This window comes from Toxotes jaculatrix, chromosome 8 (genome assembly GCF_017976425.1).
Source record: "Toxotes jaculatrix isolate fToxJac2 chromosome 8, fToxJac2.pri, whole genome shotgun sequence".
Taxonomy (NCBI): domain Eukaryota; kingdom Metazoa; phylum Chordata; class Actinopteri; family Toxotidae; genus Toxotes; species Toxotes jaculatrix.
In genome coordinates this window covers 29,357,514-29,381,604 of record NC_054401.1, presented here as the reverse complement: position 1 = coordinate 29,381,604, position 24,091 = coordinate 29,357,514, and the positions used below count along the sequence as shown (strand labels likewise).

At 41.1% G+C, this 24,091-nt stretch overlaps 1 protein-coding gene across 1 annotated transcript in view; it reads left to right on the top strand.

The window, feature by feature from the left end:
* tgfb2 (transforming growth factor, beta 2) overlaps positions 1-23,753 on the top strand; it is a 42,042-nt gene extending 18,289 nt beyond the window's left edge. The window contains exons 2-7 of the mRNA XM_041044601.1: positions 10,610-10,773; positions 15,969-16,101; positions 16,202-16,312; positions 18,416-18,590; positions 19,546-19,699; positions 19,843-23,753. Of these exons, the coding sequence (XP_040900535.1) occupies positions 10,610-10,773; positions 15,969-16,101; positions 16,202-16,312; positions 18,416-18,590; positions 19,546-19,699; positions 19,843-20,001 (896 nt within the window). The 3' untranslated portion in view covers positions 20,002-23,753. The remainder of the gene's footprint in view (positions 1-10,609; positions 10,774-15,968; positions 16,102-16,201; positions 16,313-18,415; positions 18,591-19,545; positions 19,700-19,842) is intronic.
* Positions 23,754-24,091: the final 338 nt, after the last annotated feature.

Sequence of the window (24,091 nt, the reverse complement as noted above, 5' to 3'; positions counted from 1 at the left end):
AAATGTCACATTTGCTCTTCTCACATATCTGAACATGTACTTGTTGCGATACTACTACTACTAAGTGTGCGCACACAGAAATGTAAACCTGCAGAGGTGATGGTTGGTGTATTTTTGAACTTCCAGTCTTTATTCCAATCTAGTCTAACCCCTTTTAGAAAGAAAGGTACTTAGTGTACATCCCTAAACACTGTACTATTCCTATAATACTATAAAATGCCCTTTGCCATTTTCACCACTTTGCAGCACAGCTGTATTGGAGTGTGCGACCATGAATAAAACTAAAGGTGCTGCTTAAATACAGATTTCTTCAACTGGAGTCTGGAGACAACCAGGGGTCTTTGGTGTCCTTCCAGGACATATCCAGAATGATTCATAGTTTAATATACTGTAATTCTGTTTTTTAGAAATGACACTAATTAGAGATTGTTTAAGCATAACCACTATAATCACAGGTTTCACTTTCACCAGTATCATCTCCCCATATGCAGGGCCGCCTAATGTTGTTTTCACATTACACTTCATATGGAAAAGATGTAGTAATGACAGATTAGCCAGAGGTCCGGCACTCAGAGTGGTACTAACTCTGTCATTGCAGAGCGGAAGAGGTCTGTGAAGCCAGTGGTTTCTGCTGACAAAGCCACCAGTCAGAGCATTTGCAGGCCAGGGGAGGAGAGAGCAGCCAAGCACAGCACTCCAAACCTCTTCCCCTCAGGAAGGAAGCCTGCGTTTGATGGATCCTCACACAGGTTTCCTATGAACTCCAAGGTCTTTCTGTCAGGAAAATTTTCAGAGTTTTATTATTTGAAATTGATTGGTCACTGACAGACACCCAGCTTTGCTTCCAGCTTACAATTTCAACTGTATGTGTCAGATTTCTGACTATTGCCTCACTGTGTCAACATTATGTGAAGGATTCCCAAATCCAGCTCTCAGAAAATGTTTGAGGTGAGATATGTCCTTACACAGAATTACGTAGCTATATATAGTGTAGATAGCAGACATCTTGTTTCGAAGAAGACTGTCCATATGATTGTACGCGCTGAAAACGTATTTTTTCACTCAGTGTAGAGTGATGGGATCCTACATGTACTCTCATGAATCAGTTAAAGTTAGGACAGTTGGGGTTCTTTGAAGTCAGATGTCCTTATTTCTAATTCTTGATATTTGATAGGTTTCTTTTGTCAGGAATATTCAACATTATACAGAAATACTTCAGGCTTTCTATGTAATAAGGGTACAGTGCTTACTTTGATCCTCACTCAACCAGTTTACCTTATTTGTCAAATGACAGTGTAGATCCTCCATGTCTCCTTACATGTTATCACCTTGCTTGTACTGTATCCTTGTGTTGAATGACCTTGGCCTGTAGGATTAGAACCCCACTAGAGCTTGCAAGATGAAATCAGGGGTAACAAGATCATTCATAGTATAGGGAATCAGAAGAAAAGCTGCAAAATGATGTTCATTCTTCAGACTGTGACCTTTTCCTCTGTTATTTTAAATTCATGGATAATGCTGAGCATTGGTAGACTGAACTGGTAGACAACTGTTTTCAATGCAACTGGTAAGGGGCGTCACAAGTAGAGGTAGCCAAAAATATTGGTGTGTACTGGCCTAAAGCATAAAGATGAAGCCTCAGAGCTACCTAAACTCTCTGTACTTCTTTAACTTTTTTGTTTTGTCCATGCAGCACATGCTGTAGTGCTTTGCCAGTTGGTATGTGAGGTAATGGGAGTGATGAGTAACGAAGTGACTGATTACAGCAATCAGGGGCCCGGTGTCGGCTTTGTGTGACAGCTCTCATGTGACATCAGCCTTTCTCTCAGAGAGAGCAACTGCATAAAAGAACAGCATCTGTGTCACTGTGTGTGAGTCTGTTTGCATATGTGTGTGTGATGTGACATCACTCGCCTCACTCCTGTCTTAGTCCCATCAATGTGATGGAGCGATGCACACACACACACACACACACACACAGACCACAGCGGCGCCAGTTGTGGTGGATCTTTTTCATGTCAAGTTTGGATAAATCAGTGGTAATGTGGGCTGACTGTGCTGTGTATCGCTGCCTGCAGGCAGTCATGGCAGTGATTTGCTTATGCCCCACACCCTCAACCAGCCTCTGGAATTTCCCTGTGGATCTCACTCTTCTAGAATACCCAAATGTATTTCAACTGGCAGCTTGCTGCACTGTCTGTGAGGATTTAACTGTTCAGTGAGCATTATTTGTGGATAGATGACAGGTACGCTACTACCTTGATGGCAAATTAAGTTTGTCTTAAAATTCAGCCCCAATAGCTGAGGGTGCAATGTTCATTTCACAGCTCCACTAAAGATTGATATCAATCTCTCATCTGCTGAGCTGAACTTGTTTTATACTTCATATACTTGTTTTTCAATATTTAAAACAATCTTTTTTAATGATACTAAAATATGTGTGTATCTGCAATAGTTTTAGATTTTTTTCACTTTATTTTTGTGAGATGAGAAGATCAAAATCAATTTCATGTTGAGTACAGAGCTGGAGTCAGGACGTAGTTAGCCTCACTTAGCATAAACACTGGAGGCAGGGGGAAACTGCTAGCCTGGCTCTGTCCAGAGCTGAAAACACAGAACACATTCTTTTTGTTTAAACCATGCACAAAAACAAAGGTAGAAAATGACAGTTTGTGGTTTGAGGGCAGTTATGTCCTGTAAGCTTCTACATTCGCTCAGAGCTTCTGTGCAGTGTCTCTGGCTACAGAGCAAGTTGGCAGATATGGTTGTGGTGCTTGTTTTGGTGTTTGTTGATGGTACCAAACCTGGTAACTTCACTGTGACAAGACTTTTGGGAGCTGCCACAGCATGAGTGTTGCTCGTCAAGAAATAATTCCAATATGTTACGCCCCCCAAAACCACAAAATATCATTTCTACATTTCTGTTGACTCCAGCTCCACACACGCTGGCACACACCATGAGACTGATCCATCGGAACGTCTCACCTTGGAAACAAACAAAAAAAAAAGACTAATTTGCATAAGTTCAACATACAGGTGATTTTGTGGGTGATTCTTAGAGCCTTAGCAGTAGTTTAGATTTGCCTTTAGGGTGGTGCAGAAATGGTGTGGGGTTATTAAAATCAACTGGACTATCCCCTTTCAAACATGAAAGCTCAGCTAATTTTATGGTAACTGAGAAAGCAAAGCCCATGAAGTGCTAAACAGAAATTGACCTACCTAAGATTAGCTATTTCATGGCAACTTGCCAGGCAGATTTTTATAAATGATCAGGGCAGATCATTCTCTGACCGTAGATACAACAGTGTAGATAAACCCAATTTCACAGATGTAGTTGCAGACATATCTTGTTCTGGACCTATGGTTCATGAATGGCTCATGCTTTAGGCTTCTGTCTGCTTGCTCAGAATCCACAACAAGCAAAGTCTTTGTCAGGTTGTCTAACAACGTCTGAAACTCCCTTTATGGTGGCACAGCTGTGTCTGACAATTTCTTTAACTTTGCAAAATAGAAAATCTCTGATAATTAGTCCAGTTCACACAGTGATTGGCCAAGTGTGTGGAGGTGTGAAAGTAGGCAGGGTTTGAATTTCTCTCTCAAGATTTACTCTGAGCTACTTCTGTTGCTTTTCATGTGAGCAACCAAGGGCAGCTGACTGTCTGAAAGTGTGCTCTGTTATCCCCATGTGTACAACTCATTATGTGGAGACTACATACACACAGAGTACTTGGAGAGAAGCGCTGCTTTGAGTGAACAGGTGTAAACACTTTCCCGTTTGTCATAGGTGGATAACACGTACAACCGAGTTTGCCTGAAGCATACTGAGGTTGTTAGGTCTTGCTGTTATCAGGGCAGAGATCAGAAATCAGGCTGTCAATACAGTCCAGCTCTAATATGGTGGAGGTTCCACCCTGATCAATAGACCAATGTATTCATGCATTTTTTAATTATTATATTTAATGTCAAACCACACAGATTATTTCAATGGGGTGTGAGTAAACAGAAGTGTTTTTTGTTCTGTCCTCAGGAGTAGCTCTTGAGCTTTCCCACCATGATATTAATGGCATTCAGAGTGAATGACTGAAAAGTGAAAAATACATTGAGTATCAAAATATTGGTATTACTCTTCAAGAAAGCAGATAGCAGTCCAACCCAAGTACTGAGCTATCTTTGTGAATGTCCATCAGGACTAGTGGATGCATGTGTGCGTGTCTGTCCACAGCATGTGTCAGCGTGGCTTTAGCCCTCCCCTGAACCTCTGCTCAATGCATCCAGTGTTGTGTTGAAGCACAGCGGACTCATTCATGAGGCCCTGCAGCAGTTTGTGTAAACAGTCCGCCTTCAGCTGGTCCTCCAGGAGCTGTGACTTTCTCTGCTGACGAATGGGAAGGAAATGAGAAAGAGCATCGTTAGTCTTGGCTCATCTGCCTCAGTTGCTCACACTGCATACTGTTTAAAGCTGGCCACTGATCAGGAGCTCAGGGATTCCACATGCTGATGTTGATGTGTGCTGTAGTGTTTGATCAGGTTTTGTGCTGTTTTCAGCAGGTTCTTGTTGACACACCGTCAGTATTTGAGGTGGTTCATTCCATTTCACATTTGGCAACAATTCAGACTTATCTGAACATGTACTTGTTGCGATACTGCTTTTGGAAGTGTTCATCCACTAATTCGTTCTTTGTTGTGACGTCATCTTCATAGTTCCCAGAGGATGAATTATAATAACGCAGATTCCCTGACATTTTATCTAGTGCCATCATCAGGACAAATTTTTTATGTGTCCAAAACTTTAGTTTAAGACCAAATACTTGCACAACTAATGACATTCCCATCACCCTGTTTGTTGTTTGTGTTTTGTGCTCGTTGTAAAATGTTAGCATGCTAACACATTTGCATAAGCTGATAAGAGCGGTAAACGGTACAGCTGTTAAATATCACCGTGTTGGCATTGCTATTGTGAATATTATATGTTGACATGCTAATGCTACCATTTATCTCAAAGTGCAGCTGTGTGTAAGTGCAGTTTTCAGAGCTGCTGCCTGAAGACTCATAGTCTTGTTAACTTTCTTCGATTGAAACCACTGTCTTTTCTGATCTTGAACCTACTTCAATCATATGAGACAGCTCTCAGCAGAGACTCCCATCTGCAGTGTATCCACTTCACTGATAAACCACTAAACTACGCTAAATTACGTCTAATTGTCAACCACCTCTGTCTGTCCATCTGCACACTCCCTCTCCCCTCTCTTTTAGTATTAGTCTTGTTACGAAACATGCTGGATTTCAGTTCGGCATACCACGTTTGCTGTCAGTTTTTCCCAGTACTTTACACACTAAAATTGGATCTTGAAACACAGTCACTGAAACCTGAAACTTATCTACCAAATCCCTAAACCAAGTCTACAAAATTGCAAGCACAATTTCTGCTTAACACTCAGTATACAAATCATGGGTGTCACCAGGCCTGGGCATCCGACGAATCTTGCTAGAACCCCCTCCAAATAATTCTCCACTTTGAGCGGTTTGTCACTAAATGAACATCAGTAAAAGCAAGACCATTCAGCAAGGGTTTTCAGCAAAATATATGGAAATACTTGTGTCTTATGGGCTGACAGGTATCTACAAGCTTGCACTGTCAATCAGAGTTAGGAAAAATGGATGGAGATGTTTTTTTTGTAGCTGCAGATTTTTTTTACTGGTAAAGGGGTTAAACGTGAAACACATACATCCTCTCATGCTAAGCCAGGAAAACAAGCTGTGTAAGTATATATGAGTTAGCAAGTTATGTAAACATAATATAATATGACCATAAGTCACAGTTAAAGTACTTTGCATTGCACTGTAGTTAGCTAAACTGTTTGCAATGATAGCTTAGTCGTGCTCCTCCATGGCTAGCCACACTAAACTAGCAAAATGTTTTTTTTTCTTTTGTTTTTTTATCGGTCAGGTAGTCCTTCAAACAGTGATGAAAGTTTTATGACCAGTTCAAATTTATTTTTCTGATCATGTCAAACATCAACAGCTAAGTTACCCCAGCTTCCATAAAACAAAACTAACTAGTGACTAGCTGAGCTGATAGATCAAAATCCCTCCTTCCTTCTCTAATTTATACCGAGACAGTCTGTTTAGAAATAGTTTTTTTGATGGCGAAGAATCTGGGCTTGGGCAGCACGGTAGTGCAAGCTTGAGTTTGCAAGTTGCTTACTATCTAGGCTATCCACGGCTCTATATGTATGTGTAGAGATGAGTAGGCCTGTGTTACTCAATGATTATTGACCAGTGTTACAGTAATTTCACTTCACATTGTTGAGCTTACTGTAACCAATCGTATCATCTTTGTGGATCTTCTGCAGAGCTGAGAGACAACCAGGCCATAGTGGAAGACACTGGCTGTTCACACCAGAACAGCTCTTCATAAAGCTGGAATATGTCATGACTGTTTTGAACTCTCTTTTGTGGACTTTTGGACTCTTGTTTAGTTTGTGAACTTTTGTTCATAGTTCCTGTTTTATTTTGAAATCATGGCCCTTGTGTATGTTGTCTTGTTCTACTTCCTGTCTTTGTCTTGTTTCCCTCCATTTGTGATTGTCTGCCCCGCCCTAATTGGTTTCACCTGTTGCCCATTGCCTTGTGTATTTAAGTCTCATCGTTTCCCTGTGTTCTGGTTGGTTCTCCTGTTTCTATGTCTGTGTCCATGCTCGAGTCTGCACCATGTCAAGTCCCTGTGTTTGTTCATGTTCCTGTGTCTTGCGTTTCCCCCTCATGGGCTTACCTCGGTTTCTTTTGTTTCAAGTAAGGACTTTTGTATTTTCGTTTAGTTTTGTTCCTGAGTGTTCTTCTCCCATGTGGATGATTTATGGTTAATTAAAAGACTTTTAGTTCTCCCATTCTGCCTGTCTTGAGGGTTTTTGCATTTGGGTCCAAGTCTTTACCCTCACCGTGACAGAATCATTTTGTTTTCAGACACATTCCTCTTCTTATTCCTATTTATACACATCAGTAATCACACTGGAAGAGACTGATCAATAACGTTTTGAGAAGATATACACTTTATCAAGAATAAATCACATTGTCACAATCATTTCATGAGAAGAGCAAAATATATTTTATTCCAACTTTATCGGCAACAGTGTAGAAAGATCTGTTCACATGGTGGTGTTTTGATCTTTTTTTTCACATTTTAATGAAAAACCAATTTTGAATGCAGTGTTTGCATTTGCTGGAAATGTGCAGAGTTTTGCATTTTGTGTAGTTGTGACGTGTTCTTGTAAATAATCACAAACATCGCAGCTGGTTAGGTGAACCAAAGACCTGAAGTGTGTGAATGTGATCCTGTGACAGACCAGTGGCCTTCCCAGGGTGCACCCTGCCTTTTGCCCAGCGTGTGTTGGGACTGACTCTGAACAGGAGAAGTAGTTCAGAGAATAAGCAGCTAGAGAAACACCTTTTGGTTATTACGAAGATGTGGAGCTCTTTTGACACTAACAAATCTTGGGCAGTGCAGAGGTGGTTCAGAATCTCACAATAACCTGTCCTCTTAGCGGAGTTGCCAGGTTTGTGCAGAACCAGGTGATTCATGGATGTGTAGATGACTGCCATGTTAGTAAACTAGATACTACAAGCAAATCAACACTGTTAGAGTCACTGGAAGAGGATGTTTTTTTTTTCTTTTTTTCAGAAAAAAGACCAACATATTTGTCTGAAAAGGACAGATAGGAAGAGAGACACAGCCATGTTGAAACAGCACAGCAGCAGAGGCATTTCACAGGTGGCTGTGAGAATCCTGAGAGTTGGCTGGATAAACAGCCAGCAGCTGAATCAGACAGTAAATCCTTCTGTAGACCTCATTCCTCTGTTGCAGCGTGTTTCCGCCATCTAGTCACTTACACAGGGACTCCAAATCCACTCAGGATGTCACGTTTTCTCATCAAGCAAACAGAAGAATTCCCACTAGCTTGGTCAGAGTTCACTAAAACAAGTAAATGACATTCAGTACAGACAGGTGACAAAACAGAATTTGATAAATCATATACTGTGGACTTCACAGTCAACAGATCTCAATGCAGAATGATACAAGTCTACTCAGTCTACAGTCTACCTACATTTGACCCATTGAGTTGCTGTCAGAAGCATGACTTTCCTTGTAAAACAATACAGGCTCAGACACATAGAGGTATAAATAGTTTTAAGTTTATTATCCAGACATCTGGCGAGGTTAACTGTCACAGCGTTCCTGCATAGAAAGCCATTTTTCAGTCATCTATCTCACACACTTTAGACAGGAGAGATACTGTAAATTTGCATTTTAATCAATCCAGCTGTCCACGCAATCCACATAATGGCTTGTTTGACTTGTGTCACACCTGTAAGCACAACCCAACTTGTGGAAAACACAGGTAACCCACACCCACTACTGTCCCTGAACACCTCCTTCATGACAGAGATGAAGCACTGAAGCTGCTACTAATGTACTGCTCATGCTACACCATCTGTGAAGACAGTGTCAGCAGCTTGATCCAGCAACCATCAGTTTTGACCTGGTTTGTCCTGCAGTACAGGATACAGCTTGACCTATGTTTAACAGATGTTCTTTTTACCTCATGACCCAATATTGAAGCTTAATGTTTTAAAAGTGAATGCAAAGTAGCCAAAGAAGCGTCTCAAATTTATGTTAATAGCATTCAGATTGTTTTACACTCTTTACATTCACCTGGGCCTCCTCCCATTAAATACACAATCTTTGGTTTTATAAGTAAAATCAATCAATACACATTTTTGACTTTCTGACATCTGACCTAACCCGCCCCATTCTTTTTACACCATTCATTTCATTAAGACTCATTTTTGTAGTACTTTTTTAATCATTGAATTAATGTACGTGGATCAAATATAATGTATGCATATGTTGAGAGCAGCTTAACCGAGTGGTCAACAGTTGAATACAGAGATGAGGCAGACTGTAGGAATACTGTTGGAAATTTGAATATAGATGCAAATCTAGATATTTTTTGTCAAATAAACAGGTTTAAATATGACAGCTGTTGGTTACAGCTGAAGGCCGCTAAGTAACTAGGAATATTCTAAGATGGTGAAGACAGTGTTTCTCTGTATGGATTAAGAGGAGAAAGGCTCTGTGTAGCACGGAGGAAACTTCCAATCTGTTCAAGACAAGAATGGACAAAGAATGTGTGCAAGAGGCCAGTTATCCTACAGTCAGTTATCCTGCAGTCAGCTGTTCTGCTCAGTTCTTACAAGCCTCAATTTTAATACATTTTCTTACATTTTTGTATATTATACTTTATCACTTAATATATATTACTGCTGTTATTGTGGGGTGTGTGTGTGTGTGTGCATGTCTTTCTATGATTGTGTGGACAATTTTTGTTTGACAATTATGTTTCAAAACCGTCAGTGTGAGGACATTTGGTCAGGATCTCACACCTTCAGCAGCCTGTTTGTGGGTTCAGACCTGGTTTTAAGGCTCAGGTTAGAATCAGGTTTAGGTTGGGGTTAGGCATTTAGTAGTGATGGTTAAGGTTAGGTTTCTGTTTTCTGTAGATTTAACCAGCAGAAGGCCTGAGAGAGATCTGTCTCCCTTCACCTCACTACTCATTTATATTCCCAATGCAGTTGCTAATCAGAAACAGTGTTTCCAGAGCAATACACAAAAATTGTCACATCCAACTACACCGAAAAAAAATGGTGTGAAGAAAACTCTCACTTCTGTGTGTGTGTGTGCCTCTGTCGACTGGTCCCAGTCCTTGTGTCTGGCTGGTTGCTGTGGTTGTATACTCTGTCTAAACAAACCACAGTGTGTTGCTAATCCCAGGCTTCTGCCTTACGTTACAGCCATCAATTTAAGACCTCCGGGCCTCCTAATTTACAGTGCTGTGGGACACTGTCAAACACTCCTCCACCGCACACATGGTTTCCAGTATTACTCTGTACATGTGTGTGTGTGTGTTCTGCAGCATCTGTCAGACATGGCAACACATATGGCTGTCAGTGCTGTGTGTGTTACCCCGGTCCTCTGTAAGCGTCTGTCAAACACTTCCACACACATGCTTCTAAGTAGTATATGAGGGGGATTGTGCTACTGTGCTACTGGCTGCTGTCGCACTGAGGAACTGTGTTCTTTGGCTGTGAGTGTCAGGGTCGCACCAGTCTGGGTTTAAAAGTCTGATGCCAGTAGGAATACTAAGCATTTAAAGTGAAGTTTAAAGGGGCACTTCACAGTTTTTACATATCACGATCTGTTTACTGGTCACTAGGGAGCACTAACCCTGTGAAAAGAGTTGTGTAATGTCCTCTGTGACTCTTGGTTAAGGATAGCTGTTTTTTCCATTCTTTTTTAAAATCTGTTTCTTGTGAACAACGTGCAACACTATATTCTTAGAGAAGTCCTTAATCCTTAAACATTGTTGACCATTTCCTCCAAAATGTTTTTAATCAAACAGAGTGTTTCATCTACTTATTGGCAAATGTCAGATGTATTTAAAATGACCAGTGCAGAGCCAAAGCTGTACCCTATTTCAGGGCTGGCTTCTGACACACAAGCTGGGATGAACACTCCTACCCTTGGTCAGACATTCTCTCTCCTTTTTTGCAGATGTCATCTCTCCGACACACTTCAACCCCTACTTCAGGCGGCTGACATTTGATGTGTCCTCTATGGAGAAGAATGCGTCCAACCTGGTGAAGGCTGAGCTCAGGATCTTCCGTCTTCAAAACTCTGGGGCCCGAGTATCTGAGCAGCGCATCGAGCTCTATCAGGTACACACACTATTGTCTGGAGGGACATCTGAAGCTGCAATTCTGAGATTTGTTCTGGCTAGGAGCATGTTATCTTCAATAGAGAATAAAGAAAAAAAGTGATAGAAGTCTGCTGCATAGTGCACCTTTAAAATCACATGAAATTAAAAGATAACATTTACTTACTGTTATTTTTTTTTTTCATTTTTAAAGAGAACTAATCATACTTGTGAGTTATAGTGTTGTGCAGTTCAGAATTACACAATTTAAACAGATGATATGAAAAATGTTGGTGCTATCTCATACACACAGCAGGGTCTGGTGCCTTGTTGACCTAATGAAAATGTGATAAAGAGGTTTTGTAGTGAACCTTTATACCAGGTAAGATCAGTGATTCTGTTGCTCATATGATATAAAATCAAGTCTCAACTCACTTCTCCCTCAAAATGCAGAAGTGAGTGTCACTGGTCTGATGTCTCCAAATAATACAGTCAGGTAATACATGCAGACAAGTGGCTCATTGTTGCATATTATTGGTGTAAGTATTTGTACTGCTTAATTATTAATAGTACTTTTATTACTTTTGTGCATCTTTTTGGTGTCTATTTCTATTTACCTACTTTCCACCCTTTCATCCTGACAGTTAGTATGTGGGACACCTATGCCAAATGCATGCAGCATCCAGCTGAGTTGGGTTCTGTCAGGGCTCTGTCACAGATTCAGTGTTCCCTGGAAAGGATTTAGAAGCAGAAGGTCTCTTCTACTTTTATAATATAGTGTAGAGTTGTTTTGCAGCTGATTGTAATCTTTTTGGCTGCACTTGAATATGACAGCCTTTTATTTTTTCAAACCTCCTCTGTCATCTCACAGGACAGCCGCTGTTATTAACCTGGATCTGTGTTCATCTTGTGTACAATGATTATGAAATAATGACTTCACCTGCAGCTCAACAGCCTGGTGATGACTGCTGGTTGATATATTAATGAGCCACCATCAACTTTCATCATTGTTCCATTGTCTGACAGCAGAAACTTAGACATAAGTAAATAAAAACATATCTGCTGCACTGAGCTGCGTTAGAAGACAGTGCTGGTGATCACATCTCCATCCATCCCTCACTTTTCTCCTTTTCTCTCTCTGCTGTATACATGTGAAGACAAAGTAAGTCAGTTTTTTTCTGTTTCTATGAGTGTGGAATAAAGTAGTTCATCGAACACCTCTGTATCTGTTCTGAACAGCTACACTGGAAGCAGGGCTGGTTGAAAGGTCATCATTCATGGTGTTGTAAAGAATGGACAAAGGGAGCTTGAGAGAGAAGTTGTCCTGTTTATTTTCTCACCTCCACACAGCTGACCAATCACTGCAGAGAGTGGCTGTGCTCATGAGATTGTCAGTTTCAGAAAGTGACACAAAATACTAGACACAACTGGATTCTTACTTCAGAGAGATGTGTGAGGAGAGGATGTCAGACACTTTGTTTGTGAGTGTACTGACGCCTTAATCAGGGGACAATCAAATAGTCAATCAGGGGAAAGGCCCTGGCTGCAGATGTTAGGAACAGCAGTGCACTGATAAACACAGCTATGAATACCAGAGACAGAGACGCAGGGAAAGAATTCCCCACCCCCACAAATGTGTAATGTACATTTCTGAACTAAAGGCTGTTCACAGGGGTTCAGTGGTCACAGTACTGTTTCTTACACTGTGAAGAACTGAGGTTAGTGATTTGGCCCTGAAGTCACCCCTGGCTGCCTGTCTGTCAGCCTGTCTGCACCAGCCAGTTCCCATGCTGTGTTTACATCCAGACAAGGAGATGACAGCTGAGCTAAACACAGCTTTAAACAGGGAGACTTTCTCACGCAAACACTTCGCCTATAAATGTGTGAGGGAGGAAGGGACGGGCCGGTACAAAGAGGGAGACCCGATAACATCCACTGCGTTCACATTCATCACACACACACACACACACACACACTTATTCATGTCTATACATAGCTAAACTTGGTATCCAAACCTGTTATGACCAGCTTGTTATATGAGCCTGACCCCAAGTGCTTGCTCTGGGGTCAGGCTCTGGGTCCCTGTAAAGCACTTTGAGACAATTTTGATTGTGGAAGGAGCTATATAGATAAAATGGAATTGATTATATGTATGAAGTTACTGCACAGGGTGGCACAGTGGTGCAGTGGTTAGCACTGTCGCCTCACAGCAAGAGGGTTTCAGGTTCGAACCCCGGTCTGGGCTCTCCACAATCCCAAATAGGTTAATTGGCTACTCTAAATTGCCCGTGTGTGCGTGTGTGGTTGTCTGTCTTTGTATGTCAGCCCTGCGATTGACTGGCGACCAGTCCTCTCGCCCATAGTCAGCTGGGATAGGCTCCAGTTCCCCCGCGACCCTGACGGATTAAGCGGTAGAAATGACCCTGACGGATTAAGCGGTAGAAATTAATGAAGTTACTGCACTTTGCAACACGTCCTCTGCATGTTCATCTGTCTCCAGAGCTGTAGAGTCTGGATCTGTGGGCCAAATATTGCCCCCATTATTAGTCTCATTAACAAGTTTTACTATTGTTATTAGTTATAGTACTAGTCCTATTATTATCTTCTTATTATTTTAGTCTTGCTATTATTAGAATGTGGAACCTGTACTGTGCTATGTTCTCTTTCTCCACCTCAAAGTTGTGTGACATCTGCGTAATAGAGATATTTGACATTATAGTTATTAATAATGGTGTATTTATGAATATTTGGCCCACAGATCCAGACTCTACAGCTCTGGAGACAGATGAACATGCAGAGAGCAACAGCAGAAGAGAAGAGAAGAGAGGAGAGAAAGAACCAAACTACAGGAAAGAGAAGAAGCTGAGTTAGTAACATGGGATATGAATGAAAACAGATAGAGAGGGAGATGAGATAAGAGGAGCTTGGTTGATCATGGGAAGTCCCCTGGCAGCCTAAGTCCTTAGCACCATAACTAGGGGATGGTTCGAGGAAAAGCCTGAGACAAGCCTAACTATAAGCTTTATCAAAGAGGAAAATTTTTAGCTTACTGGAGAGGGTGTCTGCCTCCCAGACCCAAACTGGTAGATGGTCCCTCTGGTAGAGGAGCCTGAGAGCTGAAAACTCTTCACACCTCTACTACATCTTCATACTTTGCTTCACTTGAACCTTGAAAATGGAAATGGACCCTTACAAACAGTAATATTAAATGGTAATACTATTTTTTGTTATAGTTTACCATCCTTCTCTAGACAAATGGAGGGAACTGCAAGACATGCCGAGTAAGGTTATGCTGTAAGAGTGGGTGTTTAGGTTTTTTAGCAGTGTGCTATTACAAAAATCAGTGTGATTTTACATGAGATTTTCTTACTTCTGGAATCACACTGTTACGTTTTGGTTTCACAACAGGTCTCTTCAGGTCTTTAAGGACCATTACAAACTGAGCTTCACCCAAAGGTCTTAAACAGTGCAATCATCAAAAGAGTTTTAAAACGTCTTTGTTAGCCCTCAACCCACCACATCATAAAACTCTTTTTATCACAGCCCTCTACCTCCCAGTCTTTTCTCAGGATAATGTTTGTGTCTGAGCTCCAGCGTCTCCTCTGTCAGGTTTCCCACAGCAGCCCTAACAGGAGATGTGAGTGAGAGCAGCAGCAATAGTGTTTTACACATTAGGCAGAGATGAGCCAACATAAACACATGGTTCTGAAGGACAGCAAAATAACAGAGTCTGTCCAGCATCTGGTTACACTCTCACTGCTCCTCCCAGACCTGGCCAATCGCTCAGAAAGAAAAGAGCAGGCTGCTAGACCTCAACCAACTGTCCTCCAATGCTACTTTGTCTCCTTGTGTGTTCTCTGTGTTGATGTATTGTGTGTTATGTTGTGACTGCAATGCATACATTTGCTAAACCAAAGAGTAAAGCTTAAATATTACCTAGGCTTCAGTCAGGAGCCCAATTCAGATGTGACATAGTGAAGTATCATTAGGTGAATCAAATGAGAGTCTGTCATCGTTAATATCTGCTTGAATTAAGACAATGATATCTCTATAGTCTAAGGTTTCTCTAAGGTTTCATGGCGCTGCTTCTCAACATCAAACACAACTATCTCTACCTACTGCTGCCTTTATCTAAACTTGCAGTGCCATCATACATGCAGCTGTTTTTCTGTCCGAACCAGAGAATAACTGCATTCTGTTTAGGTTCACACTACAGGGCTGTAAACAGATAACAGGTTGTAAAGCTCAGTCACAAAGGTAGAGATTAAGGTGGTGGGGGAGTCCTGACATACCAGTATCAGCCTGTGTGCCTTTTAACACATACATGTGGATGCAGTTTGGATTATGTTGGGCATATGACACACATCAACTGACACCCCCAGCCTTAATAGAAACTACAACAGAGCTACAGGACCACAGAGTGACAGGACAAGAGTACTTAAAATTATTTTTGTGTGTTTTTCTAGCAAAGAACCATCAGGTCATTATCAGCTGACCCACTGCTTTGGTCTGCACTGACACGTCTCTACAACTATGAGATGTATTGAAAAGAAATGTGGAAGACATTCATGTTTCCCAGAGAATCAGTTCCACTAACTGTGGTGATTGCCTTGAAGTTTGGTACAGGCCTCTAGAACATGGATCTTAATCATGTTGTTCATATGACTGTTCATATAGCGCCATTAGCAGGTCAGTTGTCACTTACCCTGTGAAATATCCTACTATCAACTTGAATGGTGAAAATGTTTGTACATTTCTGTATTCATGGTTCCTAGGTGATGTATCCTAATGGCCTTGATGGTCCACTTTTCATCTGTTTAGCTCTGCAGTTTTCATATTTGTTTCTGTAGTCTTGATCTGCTTTCATGATTGGATACCTCTTGTGGTTGTGAAAATGATGGTTGTTGTCTCTCAGAAGCAAAGGCAAAATGTTAAGTTGCTGTAATGCTGCTCTGGTGCTTACAGAGGAGGTCAGGGTGGCTGGTTAGATGTAGAATATATATTAGTCTGACATTGTTCACATCTTCTCTCCTACCAATGGTTTCTTCAAGCCATGACTACAATCTCTTTCAAATTCCTTGTTCAGGAGAAAGATTTGTTGGATAGGACTGTCGGGCACTGAACTCTCTGAATTCCTCAGAGATTTTTAATAATTAGTTGTAAAATATTTTTTCCTTTTCACAATTTTGACTTCTTGTCCCTCTGGTTTGTCCACAGATTTTAGGACACAAAGACCTGACATCCCCAACACAGCGGTATATTGACAGCAAGGTGGTACGAACACAAACGGAGGGAGAGTGGCTGTCCTTTGATGTCACAGAGGCAGTGAGTGAATGGCTGAACCACAGAGGTGAGTTCATATTGCACCCATCACTGTAGCACATCCCTCATCACTTACTACTCGTGTTGCATTGTGACGTCACCATGTCAAAACTTTTGTTTCTCCACAGACAGGAACAGCGGATTCAAGATCAGCCTGCACTGCCCTTGCTGCACATTTGTACCATCAAATAACTACATTATTCCCAACAAGAGTGAGGAGCTGGAGGCACGGTTTGCAGGTTATTTGCTTCAAATCATTGAGAAGCAATGTTAAAGTCTAAGGCACGACTATATTAAATATTTCATTATTGTCAAGAAATCCCACGAGTAAGACCAAATTCAAAAATATGCTAGTCTTTCTCTCTATATTTTCTGACTTCCTTATCCTGTCTCTCAGCTCCCCTTGTGGCTGAGCAATATCTACATTTTCCATTAACACCAGCTAGGGGTAGAGACCTCGCAGATATGGACACCTGCTCACACTCTTCATTCATCATTCATCAGGACTCACTGATTTCCTAAAACAGCTGTTCACTATAGTTTATATCAAACAAATGAGTGCATTGGTTGGGGGACTATTTTCAGCAGAGGATTAATCCACATTTGGTGTTCTAGTGACTATTTGGGGCAGCAGGACAGTGTGTGGGATTGAGTGTTTTTCTCAAATGCGTGTCTGTATATGTGTGGTGCCCCCCCCCCCCCCCCCCCCCCCCTTTTTTTTTTTTAATCATGAAGAACATTCAAGCTTGTGATATACAATAGCCAGAAACGAAAAAGAAAAAACAAGAGAGAATCCAGAGAAATGTAAACCAAGTTTGAGAAACAAGGCGATGAAAAGGGCCAGTATGTGTTTTTGTGCCCTGTGTTTGAGACTCTGCTGTATATGTATACACAGACTAATTCCATCTCTGGCCTCAGATGTCCTGTGGGGGATCAGCAATAACAAACAGCAAAAGGAAGTGTCCTTAACAAGCCTGAGGCATACATAGGGACTGTGGACCTGGGTCATCATCATCCTAGGATTTCAGCCCAACAACACAGCTTAACTCAGGGACCCGCATGTCATATACGCTGATCGGTGCAGAGAAGGGAGCTCCAGAATCAATCAGCACATACTGTGGGGTCCGAAAGTCTGAGACCACTTTCCCATTCAAGTTTCCTTTTAAAAGATGTAAATCTTTCAAATATATAGTTTCATTTTTAAAAAGATTTCCTAAAACAGCTGCTTACCGTTGTATTTGGCGAAACCGCAACAGCAGAGCCAGCCCTATAAATGCTGATGTCTGTCACTCAGTCAGTGACAGACATCAGCATTTATAGGGCTGATGTCTGTCACTGACTGAGTGGTGAAGTTACACCACTGGTCACTGCTCTTTCAAGTAGTGAAAAAATAGAATGGAGTTCTCCATTAATGAGTCCTAAAACCACCCAAATAAGTTAGCATTTTTGCACTTCTGGTTCCCTTGTCCTGACGTCAATCTTTTTTTTGTACAGGTTTTTGTGGTTTTCACTGTAAATGAAGTCTGTGGTTAGCTAATTTTCACATTTTATTCTACAGCATAAAATACAATACAATACAATCAGGAAATACCCCACTCATACATTTTTAAACTTTTCTTAGAAGCTGTCTTAAAAACACGGATGCTAACAAGTGGCTTAACCTATACTAACATTAGCTTTTTACCTGTTGCAATTGGATTTAGGCTTCAAAAATCATAAAAGTGTTGTTCATTTGTGAAGATCATCTTTCTGAATAAAACAGGTATCATGAACGTCTGTTTGTCACAGAGCTTATTTTCTGCCATAATCCAAGAAGTGCAAAAATCCCATTGTTTTTTCTTGGTGAGGGAACCAGGGTGATGTTATTCCGGGTTGACCCACAAAAATAGGTCATTCCTGCAGCGCTCTATTAGCATGAACTGTTTTATTACATCATCAGTGGCCAATTATAGGCAGAGTTGACAATTTAGAACCTATTTCACTAGATTTACCAACTTTTCAAACTTCCAAGAGACTTTTTCTCAAAAAGCACCAAGTAACAAATCTAACAACTTTTTGGACACAGCAAAATCAGGAGGAGAGAAGTAAACAGATAAAGGGCTAAAACCAGCTGACATTAGGCAGATTGAATGCAAGTCTAGACCTTCAACAGAGCTTAACATCATCATTTGCAAATTTTCCTTTTCTTTCTAACCCGCAGTTTACAACTTTAAGTGTTTCTGTTTAAAATGATACAAAGCAAATTAAGACACACAGATTAAAGCTGACATTTTGATCTGTTCATTAACAGAGGCAGTTGTATGCAGCGATGCAGCTTACTGATCTCTCTGTTATATTTCCAGGTATCGATGACAGCTTCATCCATGGTGGTGACCTGAAGGTGTTTAAGAAGCGGCGGCACAGTGCTCGGGCTCCACACCTTCTCCTCATGCTGCTTCCTTCATACCGGCTGGAGTCCCAGTCCCAGCACAAGAATCATCGATCCAAGAGAGCCCTGGATGCCGCCTACTGCTCCAAGTATTAACCTGGAACTCAGACTCCTGCTGTCCTCGCACACACATCAGGAGAAATTTTTAGTCAGGAATCATGGTGAAATCCTCCTGTAATCTCACCTGTTCACGTTTAGTGATAAACAACCAAATGTCACATTATTTACATATAAGTATTAATACATTATTCCATGGCAACATATTGTTTGATTTTTTTGGATACTGGCATTAGCATTGAGTTGATGTCAGTTGTTGTTACACATCCTGTGTCTATAGGCATAAAACTCCATTGAAAGCCACAGTAATGAAATTCCTCTGTGTGTTAGCGGCTTCTTTGGGAAGACCAAGGCAGGCTCCATCACATAAGTAAAATAAGTGAAAACTTCCCAGAAGGCACTGGAAGAATTTCTTAGGTCAGAAATCAAACCTTGTTTTGCTTTTTTATACTGAAACCAGCTGATCATTTATTTGCAGATAAATTTGGCCAAGCTGTAGTCACGTAAGAATCTCTAACATGTTAGAGGTGAATGTCGGTCATGAAGTTAATTGCTGAGATGTGGGAGTACAGAAGAAGTCAGACAGGTCAAGAAACAATAGCAGCAGACCTAGAGCTCTTCTACCTGACCTGAACTTGACTGGTCCCACCAAAGTATTGGCTTCGAGTCAGGTTTGGGCCTTTTGCTGCCTGCAGCCTGCATGAGCTCAGGCTCAGACTGGGTTCTGATATGGCTTTTTCTTGTCTCTCTCTCTGACTGTGCCAATCATCCACACATATGAAGGACGTGTTTCAAGTATGTGCATCACTCACCAAGTCATTGCAGCCTTCAGGATTGGCAGGGTTTACTATCCCCAACACACACATTGGCAAAGAGTTAATCAGAACATCTGGAGAGTCTCGAAGCCCATCACTTTTCGTGGTGTCACTCATTTCTGGTCTTATCCTGCTGCACCATGATTCACCTCTTCCCTTCATATCTTTGTAGAAATGTTCAGGACAACTGCTGCTTACGGTCACTCTACATCGATTTTAAGAAGGACCTGGGCTGGAGGTGGATCCATGAGCCGAAGGGATACGAGGCCAACTTCTGTGCCGGTGCATGTCCATATCTGTGGAGTGCCGATACCCAGCATTCCAAGGTAGTGTATGAGGGACAGGGTCAAAGGTTAAACAGTCTGTGGGATCTGAGTTAGTAAGGTCAGTAACTTGAGCATGAAGTTTTAGTTCTACATTACTTTAGGTCATAGTTCCTCATGGTATGGTTCTGATTCTTGTGTTCTAGGTGTTAGGCCTGTATAACACCATCAACCCTGAAGCATCAGCATCACCGTGCTGTGTCTCCCAGGATCTGGAGCCCCTCACCATCCTCTACTACATTGGCAAGACCCCAAAAATAGAGCAGCTCTCCAATATGAAGGTCAAGTCCTGCAAGTGCAGCTAGAAGCCCTTACAAGCCAGCACACTCTCTCCTTCACACACACACACACACACACACACACACACACACACACACACACACACACACAATGGACTTGGGCGTACATGCAGTCAACCACAACTGTACTTTTTCATGCGCTACCATACTCGCTGCAGTGTGTTCACACAGGCACAGTCAGGAGTGGTGTGTTGAAGAACAGAGGTACAGAAAAATTCAGCACTAGTTTAGTGCACACACAACATACAGGACCAGTGCTGTCATGATACCAGAAACCTGACTTTGATACCAGTGCTAAGTGGCAGAAATACAGAGCAACACTTCAGTATTCAGTTGGCATAAGTTCATGCTGCCTAAAATGGATAACAGCATAGATGGGACATTTGTGCAGAGATTTTTCATGAAGAACACAAGTCCAGTTTGCATTTTGTCGTGCGATGCTTGGCTTTCCAAGCACTTAGGGATGTATAGCAGAGGGTTTTAGATGTTAATCATTGCTGTCTTAAAGGGAAATAGTTCCTCCTGGCAACAATTTCTAAACCAGATTAAATGAAAAAGATGCAGTACCGTTATGGGCCACTAGTTACTGGTTTTGAAAAATCTGACTGTATTGAAATTTATTTTAAAGGTAGATCCCAACAGATGAATCTGACAGTATTAGCTTATCGCAGATATACTGAGCACAGTATAGCTGAACTAAACAAACCACTGCTGCACAGAATTGTCAAAAATAGGCTTAAAATCCTGTTATCATATATTTACATGCTAGTTTTCTGGGCTTTTTTCTAGCTGTCAAATGTCCTGCTCAGGACATATCAGGGTCACAGTTCTATAAGTATGATGACATGATGAGACTTCAGTCTTCAGCTGACCTCAGTTGCTACGGTAATGGCTCTGGTTATTGTTTGCATTTCCTGCATATTCCAGTGCACGTTTGTATTGAAATGAAATTTCAGCTGGTAGAACATATTTGATTATGGCTGTAAAGAATCTTTTGCAGTGGTATCAAAGCCATGCCAAAATTTGGACTATTGTGACCCCACTGCACATATACTGTATGCTATACATACTGTATGCTATACATCCATACATACACATGCAGTGACACAGATATGGCTTTTGTACAGGTATGTCTTAAGGTATTTTGAAGGCCCTGTCAACATGCACCACCTCACACACTTGTTACACCGAGACACGAGAGTAAGGCAAACACTGGAAGTATAAGTGATAAGTGTCTATATGTGAAATAAGTCCTGAAAACAACACAGCCCCACCCCAACACCTACCCACCACTTCACCCCCCCTCTGCCCCACCTCACTCCTCCACAGCCTCCACAGTCACACCACATCCTCATTTTTTGTGTTTGTCTTTGGTTTGTATCCTTTGTCATTTTCTAAATCTTTTCATTCCATTCTAGAGAACACATTCACGGTCATGGTTTATCCCCCTAGAGAAGTGGATAGCATCAAACTCGCACTGATGATATATAACAGCTACTCCATTTTATAATTTACAGATGTTGGAAAATGGTTACTTTTGATAAATGAGTGAAAAACCCACCATACAAGAAAACAAATACATCATATGGATCCATAGCTCCTTAATGGATAATTCTGGTTTATAATAACAATTGTCTTATTTTTGTAATTTGCCATCATTTCTGTTAAATATTGGAAAGATGTAAAACCTACATTTCTGAACCATTTGGAATTACCTGGATTTCTGCATAAATTTGTCATAAAATGTGATGTGATCTCCATCTAAGTCTAAGAGTATTGACAAATATATTGTGCTTAAAATATTAACAAAAAAAATTCTGATCATTCATGTCTTTATTAAACACACTCATTCAACATTCAAAAGTAAGTGAACCCTTGGAATTAATAACAGGTTGACCCCCCCTTGGCAGCAGTAACCTCAATCAGGCGCTTCCTGTAGCAGTGGATCATTTTGCCAATTCCACTGTGGAGTGTCAATGTGCTCTTTTGCAAACTTCAGGTATGCAGTGATGTTCTTAGTAAGCAGTGGCTTCCTTCATGGTGCCCTGCCATAGACACCCTGCTTGTTCAATGTTCTACATACTGTAGACTCATGAACACAGATGTTAGTCAGTTCCTATGATGCCTTCAAATCTTTGGCTGTCACTCTGGGTTGTTTCTTTACCTCACTGATGAGTCTTTGTTGTGCTCTTGGGGTCATTTTGACTGGACACCCACTTCTTGGTAGAGTAGCCACAGTCCCAAAGTGTCTCCATTTATAGATCATTTTCCTAACAGTAGACTGGGTGAATTTCTAAAGTCTTTGAAATTGCTTTGTAACCCTTTCCAGCTGTAATCCTTCAGTCATTCTTTTCTGTTTCTTTAATTAAAAAAAATGCACTGATGCTGTTTTAGTTTTCTATTTTAAAATACCTAGTTTTCTTAGTTAGTCCCAATTCCCCCCTTAATAGATAAGAAAGCTCTTTTTGGTGAGGCATGGCTCACATAAGCATATTCTTCTTGTGCGGTGCAAATGTTTGAGTGTTTTTCATCAGTCAAAGTAGCTCTAGTCCACACCTCCAAACTCATTTTCTTAACAAGATTCCAGGAATGCTACCACCTGAGTCCAATTAGCTTTTTTGAGGTCATTAACTCAAGGGTTCACATACTTTTTCCACTAGCACTATGAGGTTTTTATGGTTGTCCTAAATAAAGACATGAAAGATCAGAATTTTTTTCTGTTATTATTTTAGGCACATTATATTTGTCAGTACTCTTAGCTTAGATGAAGATCAGATCACATTTTATGACAAATTTATAATTTAGAAATCCAGGTAATTCCAAAGGGTTCACATACTTACTTAGGGTTCACATACTGTGTGTGTGTGTGTGTGTGTGTGTGAGTGAGTGAGTGAGTGCGTGAGTGAGTGTGTGTTTAGCAGCCTTTAACAAAAACACACACTTCCCATAGGTTTGAGGTGTTTGTGGGTTAAACATTGGTAGCTGGACAGAGGAGACTAGGTTCATACCAAACTGTGCAGACATTTCTGAGACAGCAGAGATTTCCTAGAAGAATATCACAGAGAAGGGACAGCAACGTGTCCGGCCAGCTGGTGATTTCAGACTCAATATTTAAATGGGAGCCACACTCAAACAATAGTTTGAATTTTGAGTAAAAGTGGCAGAATAAGCTTGATGTTGTTGGAATGACAAACATAATAAGCGTATTGTAATAAACCAGAATTATCCCTCGAACATCATGAACGTACAGATTACTGCTGTGAAGAGAGGCGTCCTCCATGTCCCATTTACGGTGCACTGGCCGTGCCTTCCACACAGAGAGAACACATAAAGACATGATAACATTTCATAAGCCTAAGAATTACAGCGCTGTCATCTCAAATGCTCAAATGTGTATGCATGGCCACACATTCAGTTCACACTAGCTGAAGGTTGTGGATTCAAAGAAAGGAGTTGTGGTCTCTTGGTAAGTGATGATGGAGCTACGCTTGGGGAAACACTGCTGGCGATTAGAGTGATGAAAGATTACAGAAGGTGTTAATGAAGAGTAGATAAGAGCTTCGCTAAAGGCTCTTGGAGCCAAAAATAATACAAAATGTATCCAGCCATCTATGGCCACCTGTATCGCTCTGTAGTAGTGTTTTGTAGTGTCATCAGTGTGTCGTCTTGCTGCCAACAGAAAACTTTTATTTCACCCACAAACCTGCAGAAGCTGTCTGTCAGTCATTCTTTTCTGTTTCTTTAATTAAAAAAACAAATTGCACTGATGCTGTTTTAGTTTTCTATTTTAAAATACCTAGTTTTCTTAGTTAGTCCCAATTCCCCCCTTAACAGATAAGAAGTGTTGATGTAGGTGACCTGACCCCGGCCCCTGTGGGCATTTAGTGCCAGTGGACTTACTGAATAGCAGGAAAAAAGAGAGCTAGGCACCAATTCTGTCACGATAGAGCTGTTATTTTTTATGTGTATTTGTTGTTGTGATGATGATGTTATTGTGACCCACTATGCTGTATTGTAACACAGTATTGTTGTGGTGCTCTAGTGGTAAATAAATTATTTAAGTTTCAAGGGATCTCAGTGTTTTGTGTGCTCTCTC